General features: G+C 52.5%; 10 protein-coding genes across 10 annotated transcripts; 4 read left to right on the top strand and 6 right to left on the bottom strand.

Annotated features, from left to right (window-relative positions):
* Nucleotides 1–653: 653 nt before the first annotated feature.
* Nucleotides 654–917, bottom strand: N7468_006928 (uncharacterized protein; the record flags this gene model as incomplete). Its single annotated transcript, XM_058476224.1, has 1 exon — nt 654–917. The coding sequence occupies one exon, from the start codon at nt 915–917 to the stop codon at nt 654–656; it is 264 nt and encodes an 87-aa protein (XP_058329114.1).
* Nucleotides 918–1,030: 113 nt separating this feature from the next.
* N7468_006927 (uncharacterized protein) lies at nt 1,031–1,375 on the bottom strand (the record flags this gene model as incomplete). Its single annotated transcript, XM_058476223.1, has 1 exon — nt 1,031–1,375. One exon carries the CDS (start codon nt 1,373–1,375, stop codon nt 1,031–1,033), a length of 345 nt encoding a protein of 114 aa, XP_058329113.1.
* A 3,444-nt stretch (nt 1,376–4,819) lies between these two features.
* N7468_006926 (uncharacterized protein) lies at nt 4,820–6,272 on the bottom strand (the record flags this gene model as incomplete). The annotated part of the gene is made up of 2 exons (XM_058476222.1): nt 4,820–6,148; nt 6,213–6,272. 2 exons carry the CDS (start codon nt 6,270–6,272, stop codon nt 4,820–4,822), a joined length of 1,389 nt encoding a protein of 462 aa, XP_058329112.1.
* Nucleotides 6,273–8,166: 1,894 nt separating this feature from the next.
* On the top strand, nt 8,167–11,276 carry N7468_006925 (glutamine amidotransferase subunit DUG2; the record flags this gene model as incomplete). Its single annotated transcript, XM_058476221.1, has 5 exons — nt 8,167–8,397; nt 8,474–8,599; nt 8,655–8,786; nt 8,840–10,927; nt 10,965–11,276. The coding sequence occupies 5 exons, from the start codon at nt 8,167–8,169 to the stop codon at nt 11,274–11,276; spliced, it is 2,889 nt and encodes a 962-aa protein (XP_058329111.1).
* Nucleotides 11,277–11,627: 351 nt separating this feature from the next.
* Nucleotides 11,628–12,879, bottom strand: N7468_006924 (uncharacterized protein; the record flags this gene model as incomplete). The annotated part of the gene is made up of 2 exons (XM_058476220.1): nt 11,628–12,218; nt 12,247–12,879. 2 exons carry the CDS (start codon nt 12,877–12,879, stop codon nt 11,628–11,630), a joined length of 1,224 nt encoding a protein of 407 aa, XP_058329110.1.
* Nucleotides 12,880–13,905: 1,026 nt separating this feature from the next.
* Nucleotides 13,906–14,800, top strand: N7468_006923 (peroxiredoxin; the record flags this gene model as incomplete). Its single annotated transcript, XM_058476219.1, has 3 exons — nt 13,906–14,077; nt 14,125–14,306; nt 14,363–14,800. 3 exons carry the CDS (start codon nt 13,906–13,908, stop codon nt 14,798–14,800), a joined length of 792 nt encoding a protein of 263 aa, XP_058329109.1.
* Nucleotides 14,801–15,477: 677 nt separating this feature from the next.
* Nucleotides 15,478–18,195, top strand: N7468_006922 (beta-glucosidase; the record flags this gene model as incomplete). Its single annotated transcript, XM_058476218.1, has 3 exons — nt 15,478–16,254; nt 16,308–16,559; nt 16,612–18,195. 3 exons carry the CDS (start codon nt 15,478–15,480, stop codon nt 18,193–18,195), a joined length of 2,613 nt encoding a protein of 870 aa, XP_058329108.1.
* Nucleotides 18,196–18,363: 168 nt separating this feature from the next.
* Nucleotides 18,364–20,141, bottom strand: N7468_006921 (MDR family MFS transporter; the record flags this gene model as incomplete). The annotated part of the gene is made up of 4 exons (XM_058476217.1): nt 18,364–19,104; nt 19,155–19,614; nt 19,663–20,000; nt 20,058–20,141. 4 exons carry the CDS (start codon nt 20,139–20,141, stop codon nt 18,364–18,366), a joined length of 1,623 nt encoding a protein of 540 aa, XP_058329107.1.
* Nucleotides 20,142–21,564: 1,423 nt separating this feature from the next.
* On the top strand, nt 21,565–23,471 carry N7468_006920 (uncharacterized protein; the record flags this gene model as incomplete). Its single annotated transcript, XM_058476216.1, has 3 exons — nt 21,565–22,599; nt 22,667–22,952; nt 23,035–23,471. 3 exons carry the CDS (start codon nt 21,565–21,567, stop codon nt 23,469–23,471), a joined length of 1,758 nt encoding a protein of 585 aa, XP_058329106.1.
* Nucleotides 23,472–23,718: 247 nt separating this feature from the next.
* N7468_006919 (glycosyltransferase family 2 protein) lies at nt 23,719–26,162 on the bottom strand (the record flags this gene model as incomplete). The annotated part of the gene is made up of 3 exons (XM_058476215.1): nt 23,719–24,972; nt 25,041–25,757; nt 25,815–26,162. The coding sequence occupies 3 exons, from the start codon at nt 26,160–26,162 to the stop codon at nt 23,719–23,721; spliced, it is 2,319 nt and encodes a 772-aa protein (XP_058329105.1).
* Nucleotides 26,163–26,925: the final 763 nt, after the last annotated feature.

The raw sequence follows: 26,925 nt of genomic DNA, 5'->3' as shown, positions 1-26,925 counted from the left end.
GATTTCCGGGGGCCACAGTCGACACCGGATTAACGAGATCGGCTGTTTATTGGAAACATAAAATGCCGTCCTTTTGTCTACTGCGGCCGCGGTCCAAGCAGCAAGAAACCAACTTCTGGCGGGGCTGGTACGCCTTATGGACATTTCACCATTTCACGGGATGGCTTCGGCACTCGAGGCCCAGAATACACGACAATCTCCGGCGCTTAACTCCATAGCCAAAGAAACATGACACTGGTGAAGCCAAGACACAGAGTTTCAGTGGAGTTTTTTCTGGCCTTGAAGGATTCTTCATGCACGCGACGGGGAGGCTCCGCAACTTTAGCGGTTTGACACATTTTCTGGGGAACCGGAGCTCCTCCCCGGCTATTCAACCCTCTTCTATCTGCCGAATGCCCTCTCCTCAGCCACGGTGGGACGCATGATCGCTGCTCGTATTCCTGACATGGGGCTTATCGTCTCCGCTAGCTTTTCTCCTTCCTCCTGATTCCAATCTTGTGACGTGAGAAGCTCAGTCTCGATGGACCCATCGCACGGCAAATAGCCGACTACTCCTTTGCCGACTAAAGCACGGACGAAGGCACGAATTGGGTTGCTTCGAGAATACATTCAATTGAAACGATCGGCGTTACGGGATGTTTGCATGGCTGGTATTACCGTGAATTATGGGGCTTTTGACTACACAGAAATGTTTTGAGTTGGTACCACAGTCTGCAGGGCTCCCCTGAAGGTAGAAACATTAGGTAGGCTGGAGGACGCAGTATTATTTCATGCTTTTCCGGCTTGCATACACTTTTCCAGATCTCCTCAACTCTTGGGGAGCCAAGACGCCTCGCGTCTTGAATCCGGGCTTCGAGACCGCCTGATTCCAATCCAGACCAGAACATCAATGCCAATCCCAGGGTCTTTACGCACATGCTTACGATTGTGTGCGTCCGTGGGATCTGTCGGATTCCATAATGGACCACTTGTAAGCTCTCGGCTTTCTCCAGCTCCCTTGTTTGCCGGATTACTGATGGTCCCTTCCTCTTCAGGTAAATCCACTCCCTGGACACGCCTCGACCTTCATCGTACATCTCTTCCGAGATACCTTATGAGAGCTTCTGATCGTGTAGTACGTGCTCATGCGGTACTTTGTCTCGCTCTGGTATTTTGAAAGATCTCGCAGCGCCTGCCAATCTTCCCTATCGATCGTATCCCGGATCTCTCGGCTGCAAGGCGTCATGCAACACTCGAAAGGATCCAGCCTCGTTTTCAATCCATTCCTAAGCGATGAGTAAGATTCGAGATGATCCAGTCGCGACCGAGGCACTGGGAATTCAGCTTGACTCCACTTCCGTGTAATCGAAAATGTCCACCGAAATTTCATGGACATGCTGATCCAATGCCTGTTCAACCTTAAACCCTCCAAAGACGCGCGACGGTGATGTAGGTGCCTCGGTCCGCTAGCCCCTGGCCACTGTCTACTGGGCAGCCCCATCCGAATGTCGTAGAGCCTCTCTCCGGGGAACGGACGCTCGCCTGAACTGCCTTTAACATACCGGTCTAGGTCAAAATGGTCTGCACTGGGGAATTCTCGTTCATGGTGATGAATAGCCCCCACGTTCCCTTGGGCCCAAGTACCACGAGGTATGAACCACTGCTGTCATGATAACGATGTTCACCCCTCATGAGATCGAAAATGAAACAGTTACCTCCGATCTATTGTATTGTACTTTGGATTCGTCGTCTTTCACCGGTGCAGGAGATTGGCCATCTATAATGGCTACGGACCGCCACCTCGAAACTTCCTTGCCAAAGGCCTTTGTGTAGGGTAGGTGGGGATTCATCTTTGGATGAAAGGCTCTCATAGAAAAAGCCATCTCTTCGCACACCTTCGGTAAGGCCTCGGGAGATGCGCAACAGGCGAGAATAAAAGTGACCAATGTAGAACATGATGTATCGCTGCCCGCTCCGAAGAGATTCCCATCTTTGGTAAGTTGTATCTAGGGGCCTCATCAAGAACTTTCTTGGATAAGAGGGGTTTTAAGTATCCCTGTTCATCGTAGCCTCCATGGCCAGAGCATTAGAAGAATGGCCTGCCGTGTCTCTGGCCCTGGCCCAAGTTGTGCTTTCAACGGCGCCATCCAATGGGGGGGGGGACTTTGCCAAAACTGTAGGAATCGACTTACCCAGTTCCTGGCCTAAGGCGGAGAGCCGTGTTACATGAAATTTACTGGGCAAAGATTCCATCAGCATCGGGAAAGCCTTGCCAGGTACATTCAAGCTCAGCCGCGCGCTGCATGACGGCAATCTCAGTAATGATAGGGTCAGCGACAGTGGTCACGCGCCTCGCAAGCCCACATATCGCAAAGATCATTCCGATTTTGAATTAGAGCCAAATTGGATAAAGCCTTGATACAACGGAGGTCGACAAAGCCTTGCTTTTCGTGGAAATTGCTTTTTGTGGAAAAAGATCGTATAGCCTAAATCGGCATGAACTTCAACCTGCATTCATGACAAGTACCACAGCGACCCCACTTTCATTCTGTCGCTACTAGATGACTGGGGGCTTTGCCATTTGCAGCTCTGTCTTGCACACCAGCACCGTAGCCTCTAGCCCCACATGGATCGATCCTTGGAAGTCGATAATCTGCTGCGTTTTGCTGTGCACAGCACTGTTCCCAAGCAGGGGACGGGAAAATTTCCCGTACTTGCACGGATAGTTTCAAAAAGGGCGGATCTCCTGGTATTCCTGACAGAGAATTTCACTGAATCTTAGGATATCTTAGGATCTGTGTCTCCGTCCATGAATGTGCACGGTGGGGCTGCCCGAGATTCTCCCGTCAACTGGCATACTACCATAATGCGGGGCCGGGAAATTGGCAAGAATTTGGGCTCTGTGACTGCTGGCAGCAGGATCCAATCTGGAAAAATTGAACGGCCTCGGCAGGCTATGCCCTTTCTAGTCTCTTCGACTTGATATACGGATTGAGTATTCTTTGACGTCAAATCCCGTACAGCACGACTACAAACTGAGATTGTCACAGGGAAGGCAGTAAAGAAGAGACAGATCTTTAGCGCCGGGTATGCCATAGTGTATGGAATATATAAGATGTGATGATACTTCATTGGCCCACAGAACCATGATTGATCATATAAGAGGCTACGGATGAGACTGCTGGGAGAGGGGAAATGGAAAAACATTGTATATCCCAGCACCTCGGCAGATAATGCAATGTCTTCGACAACGCTGGGGGGAAATGCCTATTCTTTTGCTGTCTAAGTATCTATGACGAACATGCAGTACGGCTTCGACCTCGCTGCTATTAGCTCTTTGCAAGCCATGCCCGGCTTTCTGGACGTCTTTGGATACGTCGATCCGAGCAATCAGACAGAATATGCAACCGACGTACGCAATTATACAACCCTGCAGGCTTAATGCTAACGGTCAAGGTAGAGCACAGTCTACCAAGTGAAAATGTCCCTCCTAATCCCCGTCGTTTCCTCGCTTGTGACAGGTTTCTTTTCAGTCTACTTTGGCCGCCGAGCCGCTCTATGGCTCGCCTGCATCGTGAATGCAGTTACATGCGCCCTTCAAATTGACACCTTGTCGCACGGAGGACTCTACTTCGGGCGATTGCTACTCGGCTTTGCAAACGGATTCCTAGTGGCTTTTTCGAATTTTTGTACCTTGGAGGCAGCACCTGCCCACGTGCGAGGGGTGAGGGTGGCTTTGCTTTCGTCCTCGGTCAACATCGAGTGCGTGTTGACCTCTGTCGAGGATTGCAATACGCAGACTCGTCTCGATTGTCTATCATGAACACCCTGCTTTGGCTTGGCATCAATGTCGGATATTATGCCATACGCAAGTGTTTTGGCCCTCGTTCATTCTGATGATAGTTGCTACCGCTTTGTGGGTGAACCCAGTTAGCGAGCGCCGGAGCGGCGACAGTAAGCCCGAGCACCCTCCTTATGGGCAAAGCACTAGTCGATCTCACGGTTTTGTTAATGTGCTTCTCTGACGCCTATGTGCACGCTCTGAGTTACCCGGTTGCCACCGAAGTTGCCAGCTCGAGGCTCCGTGCTTGGATCGTCGGGACCGCATCCTCGCTGGGGTACTTGCGTGGTTGACAAACTTCCGCACTCCATATTTTATCAACCTGGAGCACCTGGACTGGGTCAGTCTTCTGACCAATAGCCCTGATCATACCCCGTCTGTCTTTTACGACACAGCTCGCAGAACGCGTAGTATGGCTACATAGGGGCGGGATCAAATTACGTCCGCGTGATCCTCTTCTTTTTCCTCATATCAGAGATGAAAGGTCGGTCATTGGAAGAACTAGATGAGATTCCTTGCGGCTGGGGTCCCCGCTCGCAAGGTCAAGTCCTACCATTGTCTTATTTGTGAGGCAGCAAGAATCGATGCCGTCAATGCTAAAAGGATCTGGAACTTGAAAACAGAACGTGAAACCCAAATTTCTAGCCATGAACACCATATGAAGGTAGAGCATGGCAGCTTGGAGTGTATTATCGGAAATTATATATCTAAAGGCCCAGCCAGTGGACGATGATTGAATGATGCTGAAATTCGATGTTGAAAAGTGGAAAGATATGAACTCCGTAGTATGCTCCCAAATCGACTGAATGATCAATGGCTAAACATGAATGACAAAGCAGGATCATGAGTGGGATGTGTTCGTCGTCTGTCGTATTTTGATGCAGTAAACAGACCTTAATGGCAAAGAGGAATGAGATGGTCTTGGGTGTGTCATGGTAGTGTATGATGGAATCCATATTGGAAAGGAGGCAAGAAGCGAAGGGGGGCCAGAGAAGGAAATCAAGCAGTGAATAGAAGGCGCAATCGACTTGGGCCTTTCCTTTTTTCCTTGGGACGCCTCTCCTCGTATATCACAGAGCCAGCCTTGGAAGATGTCTTGGAAGGGGGTCTGCTTGGGGCATGACTTCGGCTTGGCGCCCTACTAGGCGCTTGGCTGGGAGCCTTCGTAGGGGCTTTGGTGGGAGGCCTAGAAGACTCTCTCCTCGCGGTAGACTTTGGTTCTTTTTTGGACCACGTACTTGCGGGAGGGGCCTGGGTATGCGCGCGAGTGGAACGAGACCGACGAGAGCGGCGCGAAGATGCCATCGAGGCATCGTCACTGAACTTGAACCGGGGGTCCTTTTCCAGGCGGGCGGTGGTCACATCGATACCCGACATAGCCGCGGCAGTGGGTGTGATGAACTCGCCGTCCACAGAGGTTCCGTAGCTGACGGCTTCCACGTCTGCCACACCACGTCGCCACATCTCCACATGGCTGAGTTCCTCGACATTGAGCTCCATGAGGTCATCCATGCCCATGTCACTCGGGACTCGCTCGATCACAGGTTCCTGTTTCTCACCCGTCATTTGTTTGATGATCTTATAACCGCCGAACATAACCACTGTTGCGCTGAGGCCGACACCAGCGGCAATCAGGAACTGAGGGCTGGAAAGGAGCGCAAAAATTGTTGGCGCCGCGGTCTTGAATGCAGCCAAGGCAGACGGCGCCAGATTACTGGCAACCTTGCTGATCTCTGCCAGTGTCAAGGCAACAGCTGCCATGGCATCGGGGTTCTTTTGAAGATGGCTCATTGTTTGTGTAGCACTATGCTGGACACAGTGCGCCTCTTCCAAGAGCCATTTGGCCCGGTCCACCAACCCATCCAATTGTTTCTGATTATCCCCATTATCGGGTTGAGGGCTGTACTTGGCGAGGGCCTTAGGGTGTGCATCTCCATAGGCCAGGTCCATGTCGATATTGGCATCGGATTTAGATCGGCTGGTGAGAGGGCGCTCGGGCTCGCGGGTGGTTAGATCGTGATGGGTATGCCGACGTGTGGGGGCATTTAGTGGTACATCCTGAAAGTCTTGGTATCCGCGGGCAGAGGAAAGCAAGTCTTGTTCGTATCGCGAAGAGGGCCGGCGGCTACGGCCTGAGGGATGTCGGGACCTGGTTGCTCGACTTCGCTGGGATCCGGCCACGGATGGCGAGTCATCTATTTGGTATGTTGCGATGCCCGCAAGGGCTTGTTGCTCTGCTAGCTTCGCGCTACGTTCCAGGTCGAAATGCGCTTTGCGCTCACGATAGGCAGCCTTGGCATGGTTGAAGACTCCGAACAATTGTTTGCTCTGGGAAAGGGGGCATTAGGGCAACCTCGTTTCAGGGGGCAATTTGCATTGAGTCCAGGCTTACCGTGCTCACAACCTTGCCAGACTTGTCGATTACAGCGATTGTCTCACCGAGGGGCGCCATCGGAACGGATAACCGACAGGCGAAGAACCCTCATCAGAGGGTCGACGATCGGCAAATAGAGAGGTGTAGAGCGGTAACGAGTCGAACGGGGCCAACCTGGCAGGCGAAAATGAAATTATAGGGAGAGTTTGGAACAGCAGCGATCCAGTATAAATCAGAACAAAGAAGAGTCAGGCCAAAAGGACGCCGAGTGCCCGAAATAAAGAGTCAGGCGTTGAAACGCCAACTCGAATTACAGGATCCGCGGCTACTGCCGATCGGAGCAGGCAGATACGTAGCGGGCAGATACGTATTTCTTCTCAATATGGCTAAAGCCGCGATGTGATCAATATGATACGGAAAACCAAGAGGCTGGGCGGGAGGGGGCCGATCGCATCACTGTGCAGTAGTCGGGCAGTGCGACGAACGACGCATCGCTTTTATCGTTGGGTTGCGGTGATGCGAGAAACGGGCGCGAATCAACGCTCATCAAAGCACGGGCAGAGCTTGATTGGGAGCTCCATCACGCACGCCCACGACACGGTTGGGCGCAAAAGACCGCGTGGTGGGGGCGAGGCTTTGTTGTTCCATGATTTCTCCACCATTACTAGTAGACTTCCCTTGGACTCAGCAACAGGAACAAGGTCGAGTCATTGATTGGCTCTGGGAGAACCCCCAAAGGTTTCAGCGGTCCTCCAAGATCGGATTTCAAGACAGGAGGGTGTGGGATATGGGTCGTTTGGTAACCGCGATAACCGGAGCACAGCATACACCGTCTATCTTCCCTCATGTACAGAGGACGTGGAATCGGTTTATTCTCGTCTGCGGGCTTCGGCAAAGAAGCGGTGACATGCGCATTCTGATTGGATATGCAATCTCACCGCTATTGAGATTGACCAGTTGGCGGGTGCCGTGAGATATAGTAGCCACAGCCTGTGGCGCTGCTGCCTTGTACATTGTACTTTGGCTCTTATATAACTCGCTCCTGCTTTGGTATACTGTGGGTATACCATGGAAAGGAGGTGCCTTTCGCCCACTCCGAGAAAGACCCTCCAACGATGAAGCAAAGAATGGCGTCATATGAATGCCGTGCGACATCTCCAGAATAGGCCCAACCCTTCTTTGCGTAGGACTGGGAACCTGCAGTAGAGAAAAAGCCTGGGACGGAGAGGGGCGCACTTGGGTCTTTTGTATGCAATATTCACGAGATAAATTTGGGCCCCAGAGCAAATCATCTGGCCTTATCGCCTTTGTCGATCAAGATCGGTGTATCTAATCTCAGCGGCTCTTGACATTGCCATGAAAGAAGCACCGTAGCCTTTCACCCTTCGCATTCCTCCCGGACGATGACCATTCTCCATAACTCGCGGCCACGATCGCCCCTAGCCCGTCTGCAGTGGGACCCGCGGTGAGTTTGTTTCCCCTGACCCTCGGAGCCTCATTGTCCAGTGCATCAGGGGGGGTTCTGCGACCGCATGCAATAGCACGTATTCGGAGTTCCAGAATAGCCCCCGAGCTGGAGAAATACGTAGTTCCCCCCCTAGGCATGCAAAAGGATTGCTGACAGTATGTTGCAGTCCCGCCTGTTGCTGGAATCACAAAAAAGCGAGGGATGGTGAGTCGAATACTTTATCGATGGTGCAATTCTTATGATCTACTTTTATCGCTGCCCCCTTTCCCGGTCACCGCTCGATGATTCATTTTTCCCGCCGCTCCTGGTTTCTCATCCTTCTGTTGTCTGTTCTCTGGTTCCTGGGCTTCTCTTTATCTTATAGATGCCTGATAGAGCGGGAAAGCTCGAAAGCACAATCCACAGAAAGCCTGGTTCGGGGTGGAACCAATCATCCGGCAGCGGGGAGATCTGACCTCCACACAACCTTTTCACTGGAAACCCATTATAGCTGACAGGCCCGCAATGGATGCAGGGGATTCAGGAAACACCTCCGAGGTGGAAGATCAGCTGAAAACATGGGGATCTGGGTCTGATGCCCAGTCTGTGGTGGCCCCGGTCGCCGACGACGCAGGCAGCGCGCATCCACTTAGCGATTGCGGCATTGGCCATCGCGTGCTCGCCAGCCGCTCTGTGCTCGCGTTGGCTGTGGATGAAGAATGTGTATTTGCGGGGCTCCAGGGCGGCGACATCGTGGTATGTACTTTGGTTCCCGCGCCTCTGGTTGTCAAGTCTGCGCCTGTCTTTATTCTGTCTCTGACTGCTCCTCCAGGCCTGGTCTCTAGATACGTATGACCTAGTGTTGTCGGTGCATGCTCACAAGGAAAGCGTACTCAGTCTATATCTCTCAGAAGACCTGAATCTCTTATTCTCTAGCGGAGGCGATTCCATCGTCAACGTGAGTTCGACAATCGCGCATCATCTGATCTCAAAACTGATATCCATGTGTCCAGGTGTGGTCAACTAATACGTTTGAGCGACTGTACTCAATCTACTCGCATCATGACGTGGGCGATATCTTTACTGTGGCATACTCTGTAAGGTATCAAACAATCTATTGCGGGGCTCAAAATACCAGCATTCAGGTAAGCTACTCGAGAGCACGCATTGAATTATACCATGCTCTGACATGTTGTAGTGGTGCGAATTATCGGAAGAAGGGTCAGCTCCGAGTCATGCATCAGCAACACATCTTTCGAAGAGGACACATCGTTTCTTCGACTCCAAAGGACCTGATGGAACGCGCGCTCCCCGTCCATCCGATGCAGCTCATTCTGTGTCAGAAGGTGGCCGCGTGTTAGCATTCAAGAGGGACCACCACAAGTTATTCGCTCATCATGGCTATATCTACTCCATGCTGCTCGTTCCAGGATTAATAGAGTCGGCTCCATCTGAAGAAGCCCTACTGACTGGCGGAGGCGATGGAGCCGTCAAACTATGGCGTTTGGGCGAAGAGCCCGGGTCAGCTCCAACCCAGGTCGCCAAGCTACAGAACAATGACTCGGTTCTGTCTATTGCAGTTGAAGGGTCACTGCTCTACTGTGGTCTTGCAGGGGGTGCCTTGAACATCTGGAATCTTGATTCCCAACAGCTTGTCAAGCGCATTGTTAGACACACTGGCGATCTGTGGGCTGTCCATGTCATCCAGGGGGTCGCTATCTGCGGTGATGCATCTGGAATAGTCAAAAAGTTCAATTCTCGATTCGAGGAAATTGGCGGTTGGATTGCCCACGACGGTACAATGCTCGCCTCGGCTGTGGGCCGAGTGAAGGATCGCCATATCTATGCCACCGGCGGGAATGACAATTCTGTCGGTATCTGGGATTTGACCGAGTTCTTCCTCGCTCAGGAAGAGCTGCCTCCAATCAGCAATGACGAGATGGTCAACACGTTGGCCAAGTTTGTAACATACAAGACGATCTCCGCGAGCCCCAAATTCACCGGTGAATGCAATCAGGGAGCGGCGTTCCTGCGTCGGCATTGTAACTACCTCGGCGCAAAGACAAAGCTGCTTACCACAGGCGAAGATACCAACCCAATTGTGTATGCTCGGTTTGGCGCCACCTCAACTGAGAAGTTTGACAAGACCATTTTGTTCTACGGTCATTACGACGTCGTGGGTGCAGATACGAACCGTCTCAAGTGGAACTCGGATCCTTACCAGCTGACTTCAATCAACGGATTCCTCTATGGACGAGGCGTTTCCGATAATAAGGGGCCGATCCTGGCGTCTTTGTATGCCGCAGCGGACCTAGCGCGGACAAAACAGCTTCGCTGCAACGTCGTCTTCCTCATTGAAGGCGAAGAAGAGTCTGGCTCACAAGGATTCCATCAAGCTGTCCGAGAGCACAAGGCTCTAATCGGACCGGTTGACTGGATTTTGCTTGCCAATAGCTACTGGCTGGATGATTACAACCCTTGCTTGACTTACGGCCTTCGAGGTGTGGTGCATGCCAATCTCGTCGTAACAAGCCATCACCCGGATCTTCATAGTGGTATTGACGGCAGTGCCCTACTGGATGAACCGGTGAAAGATCTTTCTCTCCTGGTGTCCACCATCGTGGGTAGAAAAGGCCAAATCAACTTGCCTGGTTTCCGCGATCCTGTCCGGCCCCTCACAGACGCTGAACAGAAACGATTTGAAGCTATTGCGGATGTTTTGCTGCCTCAACATCCAGGTATCCCTAACCGGGAGGCTCTGGTGAAATCGCTGATGTACCGCTGGCGTGAGCCGTCGTTGACGGTGCACTCGATGGAGGTACCTGGGAGCAAAAACGCAACAACCACGATTTCTCGGAAAGCCAAGACGAGCCTCTCGATCCGTATTGTGCCTGATCAGCAAGCAGATGAAGTTGCGGCAAACCTCACAGCTTTCGCCCAGGAACAATTCGACCTGCTAGAGTCTCAAAACGAACTCACCGTCGAGATTACGGGCAAGTCAGATCCCTGGTTGGGCGATCCCGACAGCGAGATCTATGCCACTCTGTCCGAGGCTATCACCGCCGCATGGGCCCCTCATCAACGTACATCGAAACATGATTACCCCTCTATCGCGCAAGGGATCAATGGGCATTCGGCGGCTACCAACAAACCCATCACTCCATCACTTCTCCGGAATGACTCTTCCGACAGCCTCGCATCCCACGTGGACCGCGTCATTACTTCAACCACTACCTCATCCTCCGCCAAAAATGCACACAAGCGGCCTTTCACATCCGCTTCGACGGTTCCTACCTCGTCCACGCTCACACAGGCCCCCCCAGGCCCCCCAGGCCGAGACAGCTCTGCCGATTCAGGCAAAGTCTGCGACTCAATCCGAAGACTCTCTAAGACCTAGCCCAGTATCTCCAGATGCGTCTAGCGGGGTCGTGAAGCCAATCTTCATCCGAGAGGGTGGTTCGATTCCAACAATCCGGTTCCTTGAAAAGGAATTCTCAGCGCCGGCTGCTAACTTGCCATGCGGCCAAGCTAGTGACAATGCACACTTGGACAATGAGCGCATGCGTGTGGAGAACCTCTACAAGAGCCGAGATATCTTCCGATACGTATTTGCTCATTTGGTTGATAAGAAATAGCATGGCGCGGGAGTTTTCATTTATCGGGGAGAGGGATCATCTTGTAAAATAAAAACCCACAATAAAGTTGACTCATCTGCACAAGCCTCTCATCTCCTTCTACGCAAGTTCGAGCTTGTAATTCGCTCTGGAGTGGTCAGGAATAAAATTCGCATCAGAACTAAAAACTTCGTGGTACATTTCCAATGACTCCTAGTAAATATTGACGCCATAACTTCAAATAAGCCCTGTACAAGTATAGAAAAGAACACCGCTCAACGGCGTTGAGCATGTCAATGGGGAAAAAAAACCATTCCAAATCCGAAACCCCCCTAAATCATATGCAAGAATCATTCACGATGGATCCCTCACTCATACTGCAGTTGTCGTGTCACTAGCGGCGCCATGCACATGGATAATCTCTTCATCAGGTCCCTTCATCCCCTCCAGCTCTGTTGTCTTCTTTTCACCTGTCACTTGCGGAGGTGCCACCGCATCTACTGGCTTACTTTCTTCTTTGACCTCCGGCACCTCGACCACCACAACCTCAGGCTCTTGCTTCACCTCCTTATCAGCCTCTCCACCCTTGGTATTCTTCCAAGAACCCGCATAGTGATGCGTCACCAGGTACGGCCCGCGATCCTTCGGGTAACCGGCCTGAGTCGCAGAGAACGCTGCGTTAGGAAGAATAAGAACATCGCCAATGAGGCGAGGCTCAGATAGGCTCGAGATATTCGGCCGGCCAACCGGGGTCTTGAGCTCTGCTTCCAAATTCCCCAGAATGGCCCTCGTCATAGCCTGCGGCCCCGTCACATCGACCACGTCGCTAATAGTCTGCATCGTGAGCCCGGCGATCGTGGTGTTGTAGTCGTCGGCCGACGCCTCCAGCTCGTTCACCACATACCGGATCACGGCAGCAATGTGGCTGGTGCGCGGCTTGGCCATGACGGTCCAGCTCGCGAACTGCAAGCCGTCGAATTCTCAGCCCCACTACCACGTTGGTGCGGTTACGGTATTCTTCCGGAATCCAGGTGTCGACCGGCAGCTCGCATGTGACGTCGAGGTCGCTCCAGATGCCTCCCTCGGCGTACAAGATCAGGTGGCGGAGCAGGTCGGCTTTGAGAATGGGCACATTTAGCGAGAGGTAGAGGTTCAGAAGGTCGGGGTAGGCGGCGTAATTATCGCGCACGTAGTGGTCGCCGGCGCCATCGGTCAGGATTTCTTGGCGCAGGTCGGGATTGACTTTTTGCCAGGATTTGAGGTCGGGGATGCGCGCGTCGTCGACGCCGTGAGATCCGGCTTTTTGCCATACTTTGGCGGGGAAAGGGACGATGTCCAGCTGGTCGCGAGGGAGCGGCTCTGGGAGCGGAAAGAGCGACAGGTCTTGGGTAGCAGGGGCGGGCGTCGGCTCGGATGATGAGGATACAAGAGTTGAAGGAGTAGCGTTGGGACTAGCCTCGAAGGTTTTATCGGGAGATGCGTCTGGTCCGCACGAGCAGTGATTGTTTCGCACATTGGTCCATGATGGAATGGAGTCTTGTAAGTCCCAAGAGAACCAGATGAGGGAGCCGATAAACGCCAATAGCAGCGTCAGTAGCAGATGGTAAGAACGAGTGAAAGCCATGGTGGGCGAGTATATGCCCCGAAGGCTGGAGTTGAGGAAAAACCAAACGAGGATTTTCCCTTAACTTTTAGGTTCATTGATTTCCGGCCCCGGATGCGGTCGAGGGTCCATTTAGCCTCGTGGATTGTCCTTATCAATCCACTTCGGGGTCTTTTTTCTTGGAGGGTCTAGAGTTCCCCCCCACTTTGCCGCCCCTCGCATCCCCTATTCGAATCTCTATGGGCGATAAACATGCCATCTAGCTCACGAAAATCGTATTCCAGCCAGTATTTGAGACTTGAATAAAGAGGCGTACTAGTGGCAACCAATTAGACCGAGCAATAGGGGCACGTACTGAACTTGCAGTTCGTTGAGGTGGGTCACGCTGCTCGTAAAAAGTGGCTCTGGGCCCCGACGCGGCGGCAGAGACAGCCCCTGAGTTCTGCAGAGACGGCTACAGTACAAACTCGGATCATCCTGGCTAAGGGCTTAACTTGTTCAAACCTGTCACTTGTTCCACTGATGCATCAGTGTGTTGAATCGCACAAGCTATTTCCGGCGCACGCGACTGTGGGGAAATTTGGCTGCATTCGGAAGGCTCGGAAGGAATACATTATTCGATCAGGCACCGTCCATGGATGTGCGCATATTGAGGGCGACTATTGAGACACAATGCCTTTCTGTACAGAGTCCTCCGAACAGTTTGAGTATTTTATAAGAACAGAGGTGTACTATGTAGTAAGCGCCAGTTCTGCCGGGATGTCTCCTATACACGTGCTGCGAGTTTACAGGTACCCTTGATGTACAATTTTGGTAACCTCTCAAGGGTCAGCCCGGCTACAAATTTGGTAGCAGTTGCTGAAGTGTCTCATGAGCGTTAAAGCAGCAAGCCGTCAAGTGCTCGAATAAAAACAAGTCGAAGCTACTTACTCAATGCAGACAGGATTGCGTGCTCGATGATGTAATCAGCGATTGCACCGATAACCTTGGGTTCATTGAGTCATTTTCCATGCGGGGATCGTTGACTCGTCCTACAAACCTTTCACAATGGCTTTTGTTGCTTCTCCAATGGCCTTCCGTGCCCTTCGTGCTACTCCGCGGGTTGCTCGTGCTGCGCCGTGGGCAAATGTTTCCGCGCTGCCCCGCGCTCAGCCTGCATTCCGTCGTTTCTTTGCAGCACCCGCCCAGGAACAGCCCCGTCTGCGCCTGGGATCAACTGGTCAGTCTTGGATAAAAGTGTCTCCATCATAGTGTTAACAGTAGCAGCTCCCAATTTTAAGGCTCTGACTACCAAGGGCGAGATCGACTTCCACGAATTCATTGGCGACAGCTGGACCATTCTCTTTTCCCATCCTGCTGACTTCACTCCTGTCTGTACAACCGAGCTAGGTGCGTTTGCCAGGCTCAAGAATGAATTCGACAAGCGCGGTGTGAAGATGATTGGTTTGGTAGGTTTGGGCAACTCCCTGGCATTGTATCTTTGTGCTAATTGTCAATTACATAGAGCGCCAACGACCTCGGCTCTCACGACGAATGGATCAAGGACATCAATGAAGTCGGTTCGACTGATGTGCAATTCCCCATCATTGCAGATGCCGACCGGAAGGTTGCTTTCCTTTACGACATGATCGACCAGCAAGACTTGGACAACATTGACCAGAAGGGCATTGCTTTCACCATCCGCTCTGTCTTCATCATTGACCCCAGCAAGAAGATTCGCCTGACCATGATGTACCCCGCCTCCACCGGTCGCAACTCCGCCGAGGTCCTGCGCGTCATCGACTCGCTACAGACGGGTGACAAGAAGGGTGTCACCACCCCGATTGACTGGCAGGCCGGCGACGACGTGATCGTGCCTCCCTCGGTCAGCACCGCCGATGCGAAGAGCAAGTTTGGCGAGGTCCGCGAGGTCAAGCCTTACCTGCGCTACACCAAGATCTAAAAGCCCTTGAGGGTTATCACATGTACCATATCTGGCCCACTCCCGGCCCAAATGATCAACCCTTCTAGAAAGAGACTTAAACTTTTGGATTTGATCGATCGCAAATTTCACAATCTTCCCTTTGGCAAATCTCCCCACCGGAGGATAATCGGATAAACATCGGTTGAAATGGTCAAGATAAATCTTCACATCCAAAACCGTTAATCCGCCCGTGATGGTACCTATACCCCTGACGGACCGCAGTCTCTTTTGGGAAACGATAGTCGCTGTGCCCGCGTCGGCATGAACCCTGTGGATAAAAACAGGCTAAGTGCGGTTGCTGACGGGGCATCAAAATCCATATGACCTATCGACAGGGATCATTTTGCAGATCCCCTCTTCGGTTGTGCAAGCGAACCCCCCCAAGTAGTATCCCCCAAGCGACGATCTATTGCTCCGGCCCAAGATCGGCGGTCCACAACATTGATCTGGGAATAACGGCACGTGGAATGCCCGCCCTTTTCTTTTCCTGTCTTTGGTGTCTGTCAAGTAATTCTTAAGATCTAGGATGCTATATTATTATTAGAACTGATCCTGCATCTCGTCGCTCTCTCTCATTATATCCTTGCCACCGCAACGTCCAAGCACCCGGCGACACCGATAGCTGCTTGGGTCCAACCACGCCCCTGCGGTGAACCATGACTCGATGGATGCATTGGGCTATTCTGCCTCTTCTGACACAGGCTCTAGCCGCATCCCCAGAACAGTCAGCTCCTGAGTCGAAGCAACTGAATGCGCGTGCCGCCGATGGCTATGCTTCTCCACCTTTCTATCCGACTCCCCATGGTGGGTGGGCATCAGAATGGGCCGAGGCCTATGAAAAGGCATACCAGGTGGTCAGCAACATGACTCTAGCAGAGAAAGTCAACCTGACCACCGGAACCGGGTTCTTCATGGGACCATGTGTGGGACAGACCGGCAGCGCGCCACGATTTGGCATCCCAAACCTCTGTCTGCAGGACTCGCCTCTGGGAATCCGGAATTCTGATCACAATACTGCTTTCCCGCCAGGTATTTCAACAGGTGCAACATTCAATAAGGAATTGATGTACGCCCGTGGTGTTGCGATTGGGCAAGAGGCTCGCGGGAAGGGTGTCAATGTTCAGTTAGGGCCCAGCGTTGGACCCCTGGGGCGCAAGCCGCGTGGAGGTCGGAACTGGGAGGGATTCGGTGCTGATCCTACCCTGCAGGCTATTGGAGGTGCGCAAACTATCAAGGGCATGCAGAGCACCGGCGTAATTGCCACACTCAAGCATCTGATTGGGTATGAGCAGGAGATGTACCGGATGAGTAGTGTGATTACACAGGGGTACTCGTCTAACATCGATGATCGGACACTGCATGAACTGTATCTGTGGCCGTTCGCTGAAGGAGTGAGAGCGGGCGTCGGGTCAATCATGACCGCCTATAATAGCGTGAGTTTAGCAAAATCCGACTGGGCGATCTTCCTTGCTAACTTACCCTCCAGGTCAATAGCTCGGCTTGTAGTCAAAATAGTAAATTGTTGAACGATATCCTCAAGAACGAGCTGGGATTTCAAGGCTTCGTGATGACTGATTGGTTGGGTCATTATGGTGGTGTATCCTCTGCTCTTGCCGGCCTCGATATGGCTATGCCTGGTGATGGTGCAGTGCCGCTGTTTGGTGATAGCTATTGGGCCTCGGAGCTCTCCACCTCTATTCTCAACGGAAGTGTACCGGTAAACAGGCTGAATGACATGGTATGCCTCCATCGAGATCGTTTTGCTTGACAAAGACTAAACCTGTGTCAAGGTGTCCCGGATTGTGGCGACATGGTACAAGCTTGGTCAGAATAAAGATTATCCACTTCCCAATTTCTCGACAAACACTCAATCTGCGGAAGGGGAAATCTACCCCGGTGCTCTCCTTTCCCCCATTGGCGTCGTCAACCAATTCGTCAACGTGCAAGGCGATCACAACATCACAGCACGAGCAGTGGCCCGCGAGGCAATCACGCTGCTCAAGAACGATGGTCATGTTCTCCCGCTCCACCCAAGTGACTCACTGAAGGTATTTGGGACCGATGCAGGCGCGAACTCCGGCGGTCTGAATTCATGCACCGATCAAGGTTGCGATAACGGCGTGTTGGCCATGGGATGGGGCAGTGGAACTGCTCGATTCCCCTATCTCATCACTCCGCAAGAGGCGATCGCAAACATCACCGAGAATGTCAAGTTCTATATCACCGACTCATTTCCATCAGATGTGGCCGCAAATGCCAGTGATATTGCAGTAGTCTTCATCAACGCGGACTCCGGCGAGAACTACATCACGGTTGAAAATAACCCTGGAGACCGTACTGCAGCTGGTCTCTACGCTTGGCATAAGGGAGATGATCTGGTCAAGGCCGCTGCGGAGAAATTTTCAACGGTCGTTGTGGTTGTTCATACCGTTGGACCCATCCTGATGGAGAATTGGATTGAACTGGACTCGGTCAAGGCAGTGCTTGTTGCCCATCTCCCTGGTCAAGAAGCCGGCGATTCTTTGACGGATGTTCTGTTTGGCGACTATAGCCCTAGCGGCCACATGCCGTACACGATCCCCCGCAACGAGTCCGATTACCCAGCAAGTGTCGGAATAATTGATAACCATCCTTTTGGTCAGATCCAAGATACCTTCACAGAAGGACTCTACGTCGATTATCGGCACTTTCTGAACGCCAACATTACGCCTCGCTATCCTTTTGGCCACGGGCTCTCGTATACTACCTTCAACCTCTCCAAGCCTTCGCTCTCAATTGTGACGCCCCTCGACAGTGCTTACCCACCGGCGGCATCGCCTGTGGGCTCAACACCGAAGTACAACGACTCTATTCCAAACCCTTCCGAGGTGGCCTGGTCCTCGACTACATTCACTCGCATCTGGCGCTACCTCTACCCGTACCTGGACAATCCCCAGTCCATCACTGCTTCGGACAAGTATCCCTACCCGGACGGCTATAGCACAACGCCACTTCCTCAGGCGCGCGCTGGTGGAGGCCCGGGCGGCAATCCCGCTCTATTTGCCACGGCATTTTCACTTCAAGTGCAAGTCACAAACACGGGTAAACGTCCTGGCAAGGCTGTTGCGCAGCTGTATGTTGAGTTGCCCTCTAGCTTAGGACTTGACACCCCGTCGCTCCAGCTGCGTCAGTTCGACAAGACCAAGGAGCTTGCACCAGGTCAGAGCCAAACCCTGACTCTTGAAGTCACGCGCAAAGACGTCAGTGTCTGGGACGTGGTTCTACAGGACTGGAAGGCTCCTCTTAACGGCGACGGTATCAAGTTCTGGGTTGGACAGAGTGTTGCTGACCTGCCTGTTGAATGTACACTTGACGATGGGTGTTCTATTTCGTAAAGCTTCATTCTTTGTATTTTTTTTTCTTTTGCCACGTGTTCATCTGTCTGTATAGTCAGGTCTAATCAGCCGCTCTCTCTTCCTCTGTTGTTCTGTATATACAATGACCCAGGGGGATAATCGCATTATGCATCGCATCCACAATTTTGTTTACGCCCGACACCTTCACTAAACAGAAGTGACGGCCTCGGTAGGCGGTCTTTTTTCCTCCCTCAACCCGGTCACCGTCTCAACATGCTCCTTGTTCAAGCGGGCCTTCAAGATAAAAGCAGAGAAAAACACCCCAACCGCCGACATGCACGTATACAAAATCCACATATTCCTCATACTCCAAGCGAATGCCTCTTTGACAGCAAGCAACTGAGCCGGATCATGAATATCTTTGATATACTCGATATTAGCGGCCGCTGAACCGCCCGTCATCTGACTCGCCAAACGATCAGACATCCCAACAGCCAAGAGGCTTGACTTCATTTCCCCCATGCTATTCTGGAAAACAACGCCACCGATGACAATCGAGCATGCGGTCGCCATATTCCGGACAAACCCTAGGGTTGCGGTAGCGGTGGCGGTGTCTTCTTGAGAGACTGCAGCTTGGATAGCAATGATTGGCGTCTGGAATAGGAAGCCGGCGCCTATGCCACTGAGGAACTGATATCCCACAATCTCTCCCAGAGACGAGAAGGCATCGAGGTGGATATAGAGTCCGTTCCCAATGGTCATAAGGATGAGGCCCAACCAGACCAGCTCGCGGTATCGTCCTGTGCGGTGGATGACAGCACCGGTGATCATTCCTGAAAAGGCCTCTGCGAGGACAAGAGGGAGGATCAGGACTCCAGATCGCATTGGCGATGCTTCTTTGGCTGATTGGAGATAGAGGGGTAGATAGTATTCCCCGGCGATGAACACCTAAAGCAGGTTAGATGGGGCTCTCTTCAAATAGGAGGTAAAATACTCACAAAGCCATGTGCAAAGGCCACTGCAAGCGTGGCAATGTTAGACAGACGCGCAAAGATCCCCAACGGCATGAGCGGGTATTTTGCGAGTCGCTTTTCGCTATAGATGAAGAGCAACGAGCACAGGGCACCGAATATAATCAGGCAAATGACCTGCGGCGAGCTCCATGCGAACGTTTCGCCGCCAAAGTCCAGACCGAGGAGCAGCATGAGCGTGAGGCCCAGAACGGACAGACTACCGAACCAATCGATCGCCTTGACGCCAGCCATCATGCCAGTCTTGGGATTATGGACATCCAGGAAGAAGATCAGTAAAACAAATGCAATTCCCGAGACAGGGAGGTTAATCCAGAAGTTCCATCTCCAGGTGACGTATTCTGAAAACGCTCCTCCGAGCAGCGGCCCTATGCCTCCCGCGACGGCCCACATGAACTCCATCACGCCAAGATAGAGACTTCGGTGTCTGGACAATATTAGCTGAGAATAGCTTAGACGGGATCAAGTACCATACCGCACACTAAACAGATCCGAAATCACGATCGTTACAAGCTGCAAAAGTCCTCCACCAGCTACGCCTTGCAGCGCACGGCCGGCGATCAGCATCTGCATATTGACAGCAACGGCACAGATAATGGAGCTCAGAAAGAACCAGGCGACGGCAATGAGTAGAATGAGCTTCCGGCCCCAGATATCAGAGAGCTTAGCCCAGATACAGGCTCCTGCTGCATTGGCAAGAAGGTAGGCTCCTCCGATCCAAGTATAACCAGCCGCCGAGTGTAGATTGGCCGCAATGGTTGGAATCGCAGTGGCCATGATGGTCTGGTCAAGAGCAGCAACAAACATCGAGAGCTGCATTGATCCCGGGTTAGCATTGGACTCATTTTGGTTTGGGGTGGTTCATATTACCGCGAGGGCTATCATGATCGCAAAGATCCGAAGCCTGCCCCGCTGCTGGGACGGAGCCTCGAGAATTTCCATTTCTGAGGCCATTCTCGCTCGGTACCTGGCTGATGTATAGTGACCAGGCAAAGGAAGAGGAATAGACGCTTGAAAATCTTTTTTGTCCTCGGCTCCCCCGCTAAGCGTCAGATAGCGGTGGGGCCCGCCATCGCCCGATCTCTCGGATGGACTAGCCAACAGTATACGGCAACTGGGGGGTGAGTCACACCTGAAGGAGGAGTGATTGGTTATTTCTGTCAGTGACGAGTGAAAACGCCATCCTCCGGGCGAACTTTCTATCAGTCGTGCCTCAATAGTCGGTGAGGTTTCTCGGCTATGAATATTCCTGTGATGATATAGGGAAGGGCTTTTTTGAGTTCTAGTCCACTCTGGTGGAATACGTGCTAGCCTTATTCTTGAGGGTCCGCCCTTGTGGAATACTTGAGGCTGCTTTTACTACTAGTATAAGCCCCGTTCTTCAATCTTCCTAATCTCTATTTACAAAGCACCAGGACTAAACTTTTGGCACTTTCCTTCTAGACCGTGCAGTGCGGAGAGTATGTATGCTATGTGGTCCTCCCTGTCAGTAGACGTCATTATCATACGTCTTTCGCACCGGTTCAACCTGGGTGTTCCTTTCTCTACCTCTGGGACTGGCAGGCTAAATATCCAATGGCTGCACATCCTTGCAATGACTGAGGGCTAGGTGGTGCAAGTCGAAGATGGGCAGGATCAGCTCGTCAAATATCTAGCAATCCAAATCCAGCCTCAAACCTAGGGTGCATAATCGAAAAGAACACCCTCGAGTCAAGACTTTGCAGATCTGCCCGGGGCAGCGGTCGCCTGGAAATGGCGGCTACTTGCTGAGACTCTTCATTCGTGTCACTTCACTTATCGTGAGGCTTTATAGCAAAGTGTTGAACGCTCAGGATATCAAAACTAGGTGATACCATATGCCGACCAGATCATTGAAGCAGCAGAGGTTCGGAGTTACGAGAAAGGCGATTCCTGGTACCAAAGTGTTGCGTACGTCCTTTTCATCACAAGGTATGTGGAAGTGACAATCGTTTACGCAGAAAAGCCATTAGGGCTCGACTCGAATGACCTCGACACCCCACACCAAGAAATTGCTATTTCTTTATTCAATAAAAGGCCAGCCTATTGCCATTGAGTCATCTTTGCAGCTGGATAATATGCACGGAAAGTTCCCCATGACGTTTGATCGTCAGGAAATTTTGATCGTGTCCAGATCTAAGCTCATGACGATCGATCGATCGAAGCGGGTAACCAGCTCAACCAACCATCGCCGGTTCTATCCAGATCAACCAAATGCGTTCTTGACGTCATGCATTCCTCGAGTTCAACGGACTCGAGCAGCCATAAGCCCAGAATATCTAAAATATCTAAGCTTCGAATGTACCCTTCCCCCCAGACCCTCTGATGCTAATCCAGTCGAACCCCCCAATTCCCCACCATGAAGCCCAATAAAGATCCCATCGTCCTCTACTGGCATCGTACAGACCTCCGCCTGCACGACTCCCCAGCCCTGCACGCGGCCCTCGCCCTAAACCCAGCAGCATTCATCCCCATCTGGACCTGGGACCCGCATTACGTCTACCGATCGCGCGTGGGCCCAAATCGATGGCGCTTCCTCCTCGAATGCCAGCGCGACCTCTCCGATTCCTACACACAGCTCAACAGCAAGCAGAAGCTGTGGGTCGTGCGGGAGGCGCCGCAGACGGTCCTCCCGAAGCTCTGGGCGCGGTGGGGCGTCACGCACCTTGTCTTTGAGAAAGACACGGACGCCTACGCGCGCGAGCGTGACGAGGCTATCATCCAATTAGCCGAGAAGGCCGGCGTGGAAGTGATCGTCCGGCAGGGCCGGAATCTGTTTGATCCGGATGAACTGGTCCGTCAGAACCGGGGCAAGGCGACGATGAGCATAGCGCAGGTGGAGAAGGCGGCGCAGAAGATCGGGGATGGGAATCCTGACCGGCCGCTCGATACGCCGGGCAGTGTGCCTGATCCGCTGGGGGAGGCAGAGATGAAGCTCGACGGAGTGGAACAGGGGACCGTAGCCGCGAGGCCGGATTTCAACGCGGAGTACCGGTCGTCGAAGGATGAACAGTATTCGCAGATCATGGGGCCGAAGAATGATTTTGGGGTTCCGACGCTGAAGGAGATTGGGATTGCGGAGGAAAAGATTACTTCGCCACATCGAGGGGGCGAGAGGCAGGCGTTAGAGCAGCTGCGTCGGTGTATTGAGGACGACGAGTATGTGGGACGCTTTCAGAAGCCGAATACTTCGCCTGCGGACTTTGAGCCGCAGTCGACGACGCTGCTGTCGCCGCATCTGCATTTTGGGTCGCTTTCTGTGCGCAAATTCTGGTGGGATGTGCAGGATGTATTGGCGAAACGCAGGAAGGAGAAGAAAGAGACTTCTTCCATCCCGACGAATTTGCCCGGTCAACTGCTATTTCGAGATATGTACTTTGGGGCGCAGGCAGCGGTTGGCCATGCTTTTGCGAGAACATACGGGGAATCCTATTGTTCGGTTCGTTGATTGGCATCTGCAGACGAAGAAGCCGGAGCAGGTTGATCAGATCACCAGCGGCGAGAAGAACAAAGCAGACGATGGTAAGCTATACGAGGTTGACTCGCCCCAGGCGGAGGAGTGGTTCATCCGCTGGAGAGAAGGCCAGACTGGATTTCCGTGGATCGACGCCCTCATGCGTCAGCTGAAGCAAGAGGGTTGGATCCATCATCTGGGGCGACATAGCGTTGCATGTTTTCTCACACGGGGTGGGTGTTATGTGAGCTGGGAACGTGGTGCTGAAGTATTCGAAGAGCTGTTGATTGATCGTGAGTGCCCACTGCATCTGCTGGGAGGATCCAGCTTATTCTCCCACTTCACCAGCCCCCAGTCATGTGCTGACACTCCTAGATGAAACTGCATGCAATATCGGAAACTGGATGTGGCTGTCGTGCACGGCGTTCTTTGCCCAGTTCTACCGTTGTTACTCGCCTGTTGCGTTTGGCAAGAAGTGGGATCCAGAGGGAGATTTCGTGCGCCGGTATTGCCCGGAGCTGAGCAAGTTTGACAAGAAGTACATCTACGAGCCCTGGAAGGCGCCGATCCAAGACCAGAAGAAATGGGGCTGCAGGGTCACGGGCGACGGGAGCGAAGCCAAGTCCGAAGCAGGTCAAGTATATCCGAAACCAATGTTTGATTTTGATGAACGGAGACAGATTTGCATCGATGGGATCAAAGCCGCATACGATGCCAAACTATACGGTAATACGGAGAGTGTGCTTGACGGAACATGGGAGGAGGCGTTCAGAGAGGGTGCCGAAAACCCTAAAAAGAAGCAAAAGACTTGAGCAAGACGGTTGATGACTGCTACCTATCTACATCCTAGTACAGCTTACAATAGAAGGAGAAACCCAACCCCGATTTAAATGAACGGGACGTCTGATTTGCTGATTTGAAAGAAATAACAGTAGGTATATATATCAATGTCAAGACTCATAGATCGGTTACTGCATATGAACAGACCCTGTGAAAACTCGTAATCATAACTCCAGATGCATATGTGTACATTACAAGGATAGCCGGTAAAGAGGTCGGCTAGAAGAAGAAAGAGTAGACGAAGACCAGTACGGTGACCACCGTGGCCAAGGTGTACTCCAGCTCGAACCAAGCGGCTTGACCACCAAAAGCGATCTTCTTGCTCTTGTTCGTCGGGTGAGCAACGCCGGTCTTGGGGTCCCGAGTGAGCAGATCCTCGCGTGGGGGCATTGACGGCGGGTCGATAGCGTAGGAGACAGGGGTCCACAGTGAGGTAACGATGAAAAGGAAAGTGACCGGAGGCCAAAATGCATGGGTGATCAAACAGATGATGGTGTCCTTGAAACCGCTAGAAATGGCGAAGCAACGGTAGCTGGAGATGACCACCGCGATTAATGTGACATAAACGAAGGCAAAATGGAACAGACCCATGTAGTTAAACAGGATGACACGGAGACGAACAAACAGGTTCCTCCGGGTTTGGGGATCACGCTCGTTCAAGGCGGAGCCTAGAGAACCCGTGGGCTTGAATGCTTGGGTTTGACCACCCAGCCACTTGGGAAGGATAAAAGATCGGACGATACAGAGGGCAATATACGGCGACATCCAGAGCTGGTATCGGGAGCCACGCTGGCCGGTGTGATATCCAGCAGGAATGAAGAGGGCAAATTCGCAGAGGCGGTTCATCAGGGTGGTCGCAAAACACGCCCAGATGAGCCAGTGAAGCTGGTCATCGTTGGCATACGCAACTAGTTGCTTTTGCCACAGAAGAATGATGGGGATAGCAAACAGAGAAGCAGTGAGCAGAAGGGTATATAGACTCAGCGTCGCATAGAGGAAACCAGAGAAACGCTGGGCAAAGCTCATGAGTCGCACGCTATCACCCCAGAGACAGAACTTGAGCTTGAACGCAGTATCAACCGTTCCAATAGCCCAGCGAGTCCGCTGCTTCAAATGACCACCATAGTCCTCGGGCACCGTACCAAATTGGAGCGGCTCGTGGACATAGGCAGTCTTCCAACCCTTACCAAGCATCAAAGTCGACGTTGCAACATCTTCTGCCAAGGAACCCAAGGGAAAGTTGCCAATTTCTTCGAGAGCTTCGCGTCGAACCACGTAGCCGGAACCGGTACACCAAGCCACGCCAAGAGCATCCTTGATTGGCTCAATGACATGTACGAAGAAGTCAAGACTCTGGGCGAGAGGATCAGACGCAGGGGCATTGTAGAAGAGCTGCGGGGGACACGCAAGGGCCATTTTGGGGTCCACCAACAAGTGGGGAAGCACAGCGCGCAGCCAATCTTGCTCGGGAATCTGGTAGAGGGGGGAGGGTTAGATTCAAAGACCCCCGCGGATTTCAGTCTTGGCGAACTTGAACTCACCATGTCGGCATCTAAAGCGGCCATGAATTGGCCAGCTCCCGCAGGAAGCAGAGTGACTTGTTCCAGACCATAGTTGAGGTTACCCGCCTTGAAGTGGTGAGGCTTGCCGGGAATTTTCTCTCGGGCCATGTAGTACAGGTTGGGCGCATTGACTGTCATCTGGTTGACGGCCGCTTCCAAGGAAGACGACTTTCCATCGTCGAGAACGATGACTCGGAACCGGTCGGTTGGATAATCCTGATCCAGCGCCCCTCGGACGGTGTCGAGGACAACTTCGTCTTCCTCTCCGCAGCACGTCACGAAGACGTCCACGGTCGGACAATCGTTTCCGGTCAAGCGCAGCCTGGGGCGGCCTCGCTTCTTCAACGCCATCATTGTCCAGCAGTTGTGCATCAAAGACGGGATCATCACCGCGATTTCGATGGCGACAAAGACCCAGGCCCCCGCGAAATTAGTATGGGCCTTGTTCTGAGCGCTAATAATACAATAGATACGTAGAGCCAAGTACAAGAGGTAAATCGCCGTGTTTCCGAACGTCAGGAATGGCGTGAAGAAGAAAATCCAACGCTTCCAGCCTTTCCAGATCTCCGCATCGTCGCGATCGTTGAGACGGGCAATGGAGCCAGACTGAACCCAGTCCTTGGCGAACCCCGGCGAAGCGGATTCCTTGACGAGCGGTGCGAGACTCTGGTGGCTTTGTTGGACGTCCTGGGAGTACTGCAGAGATGCCTGTTAGTGAAGCTCTCGAGAGTGCCAGCCTTCCAGCAAACATACCATTGTTGGCGACGCGGCACGGGAGTCATATGGCGAGTCAGAAAAGGAATCAGGACCACGAGAAGAGCGCGGAGTCTGTGTTGTAAGCCAGCCTGACCCAGTGCTGTAGTCCGGTGGACTGTAGCGCTTTTGTTGTAAACCGGGGCGATATGGGGCCACAGGCTTCGGGGAGGCGGGCGCAGGACTAGCTGGACCGTCTTGAAACGAAAAGTCGAAGGAATTATTCACATTCCGGGGGCTTCTGTACCCATTCAAGTCGACCATCTCCTCCTGTTCGCCATGTGCGAAATAAGCATTCAGGGCTTGTCGAGAGCCATTTTGTTGGCCATTCCCAAGGTATCCGGCCATGATGAATAGGCCCCAAGCTTATTGGCGTGCCCGCGAAGATAAGATTCCAAGATATATAGCTGGAATGTGTTCGAGGGAGGGGGGGGAAGGGGAGAAACTCGAGGGATGGCCCGAGGTAAATCTTCGATCCGAAAGGGTTCAAACGAATGGCAGCCACGAGAGCCGGGTGTGCGATGAAAACGGCGAGAGGGGAAGGATGAAGATGCTCATGCGGGAAACGGATGTTGAGGGGGGGGAAATGACCCATAACACGACCCAAACAACCAATTTTAGACTTACCGGCTACGCGTACGGAGTAGTTCTGTTCTTATCAAAATTGGCACTGATCGGGGTCCAGCATCGAGCCCCAAATGGACCGAAACTGGGAAATTGAGTATGCAAACCGCCAATCGCTGAATGGGTCTGGTCGCGTGTGATACGACGAGCATCTTTGCATGGTCCACCGGGTGGCCGCTAGTGTCTCTGATCCCCCCAGCGCTCCCAATACCACCTGCGAATCACACGCGCTGTTTTCGTCCAGATAGGGCCAACAGCTCCGGGCTTTACGTGCTTTAGTCTGTTCACAGCTGCTTTTTGCCTTGTTTTGAAATAACCGAGCTGAAAACACTAGTTCAGGGACTTCGAGAACGGTCCAAATATGGTGGGCGATCAGTATGTGACGCCGAAAGTATACAGCCGGGGGCTTCCGAGACAAATCGTCGCGCTTCGCGAGCCTGTTTTCGATCTGTCTGATTCTTGAACTTTCTTCGATACCCAGTTTTTC

The sequence above is a fragment of the Penicillium chermesinum genome, assembly GCF_028974085.1.
Source record: "Penicillium chermesinum strain IBT 19713 chromosome Unknown utg000005l:1.0-4115287.0:1.0-4118363.0, whole genome shotgun sequence".
NCBI lineage: Eukaryota > Fungi > Ascomycota > Eurotiomycetes > Eurotiales > Aspergillaceae > Penicillium > Penicillium chermesinum.
The sequence above is the reverse complement of the archived record's forward strand: the minus strand, read 5'-3'. Positions and strand labels throughout refer to the sequence as shown.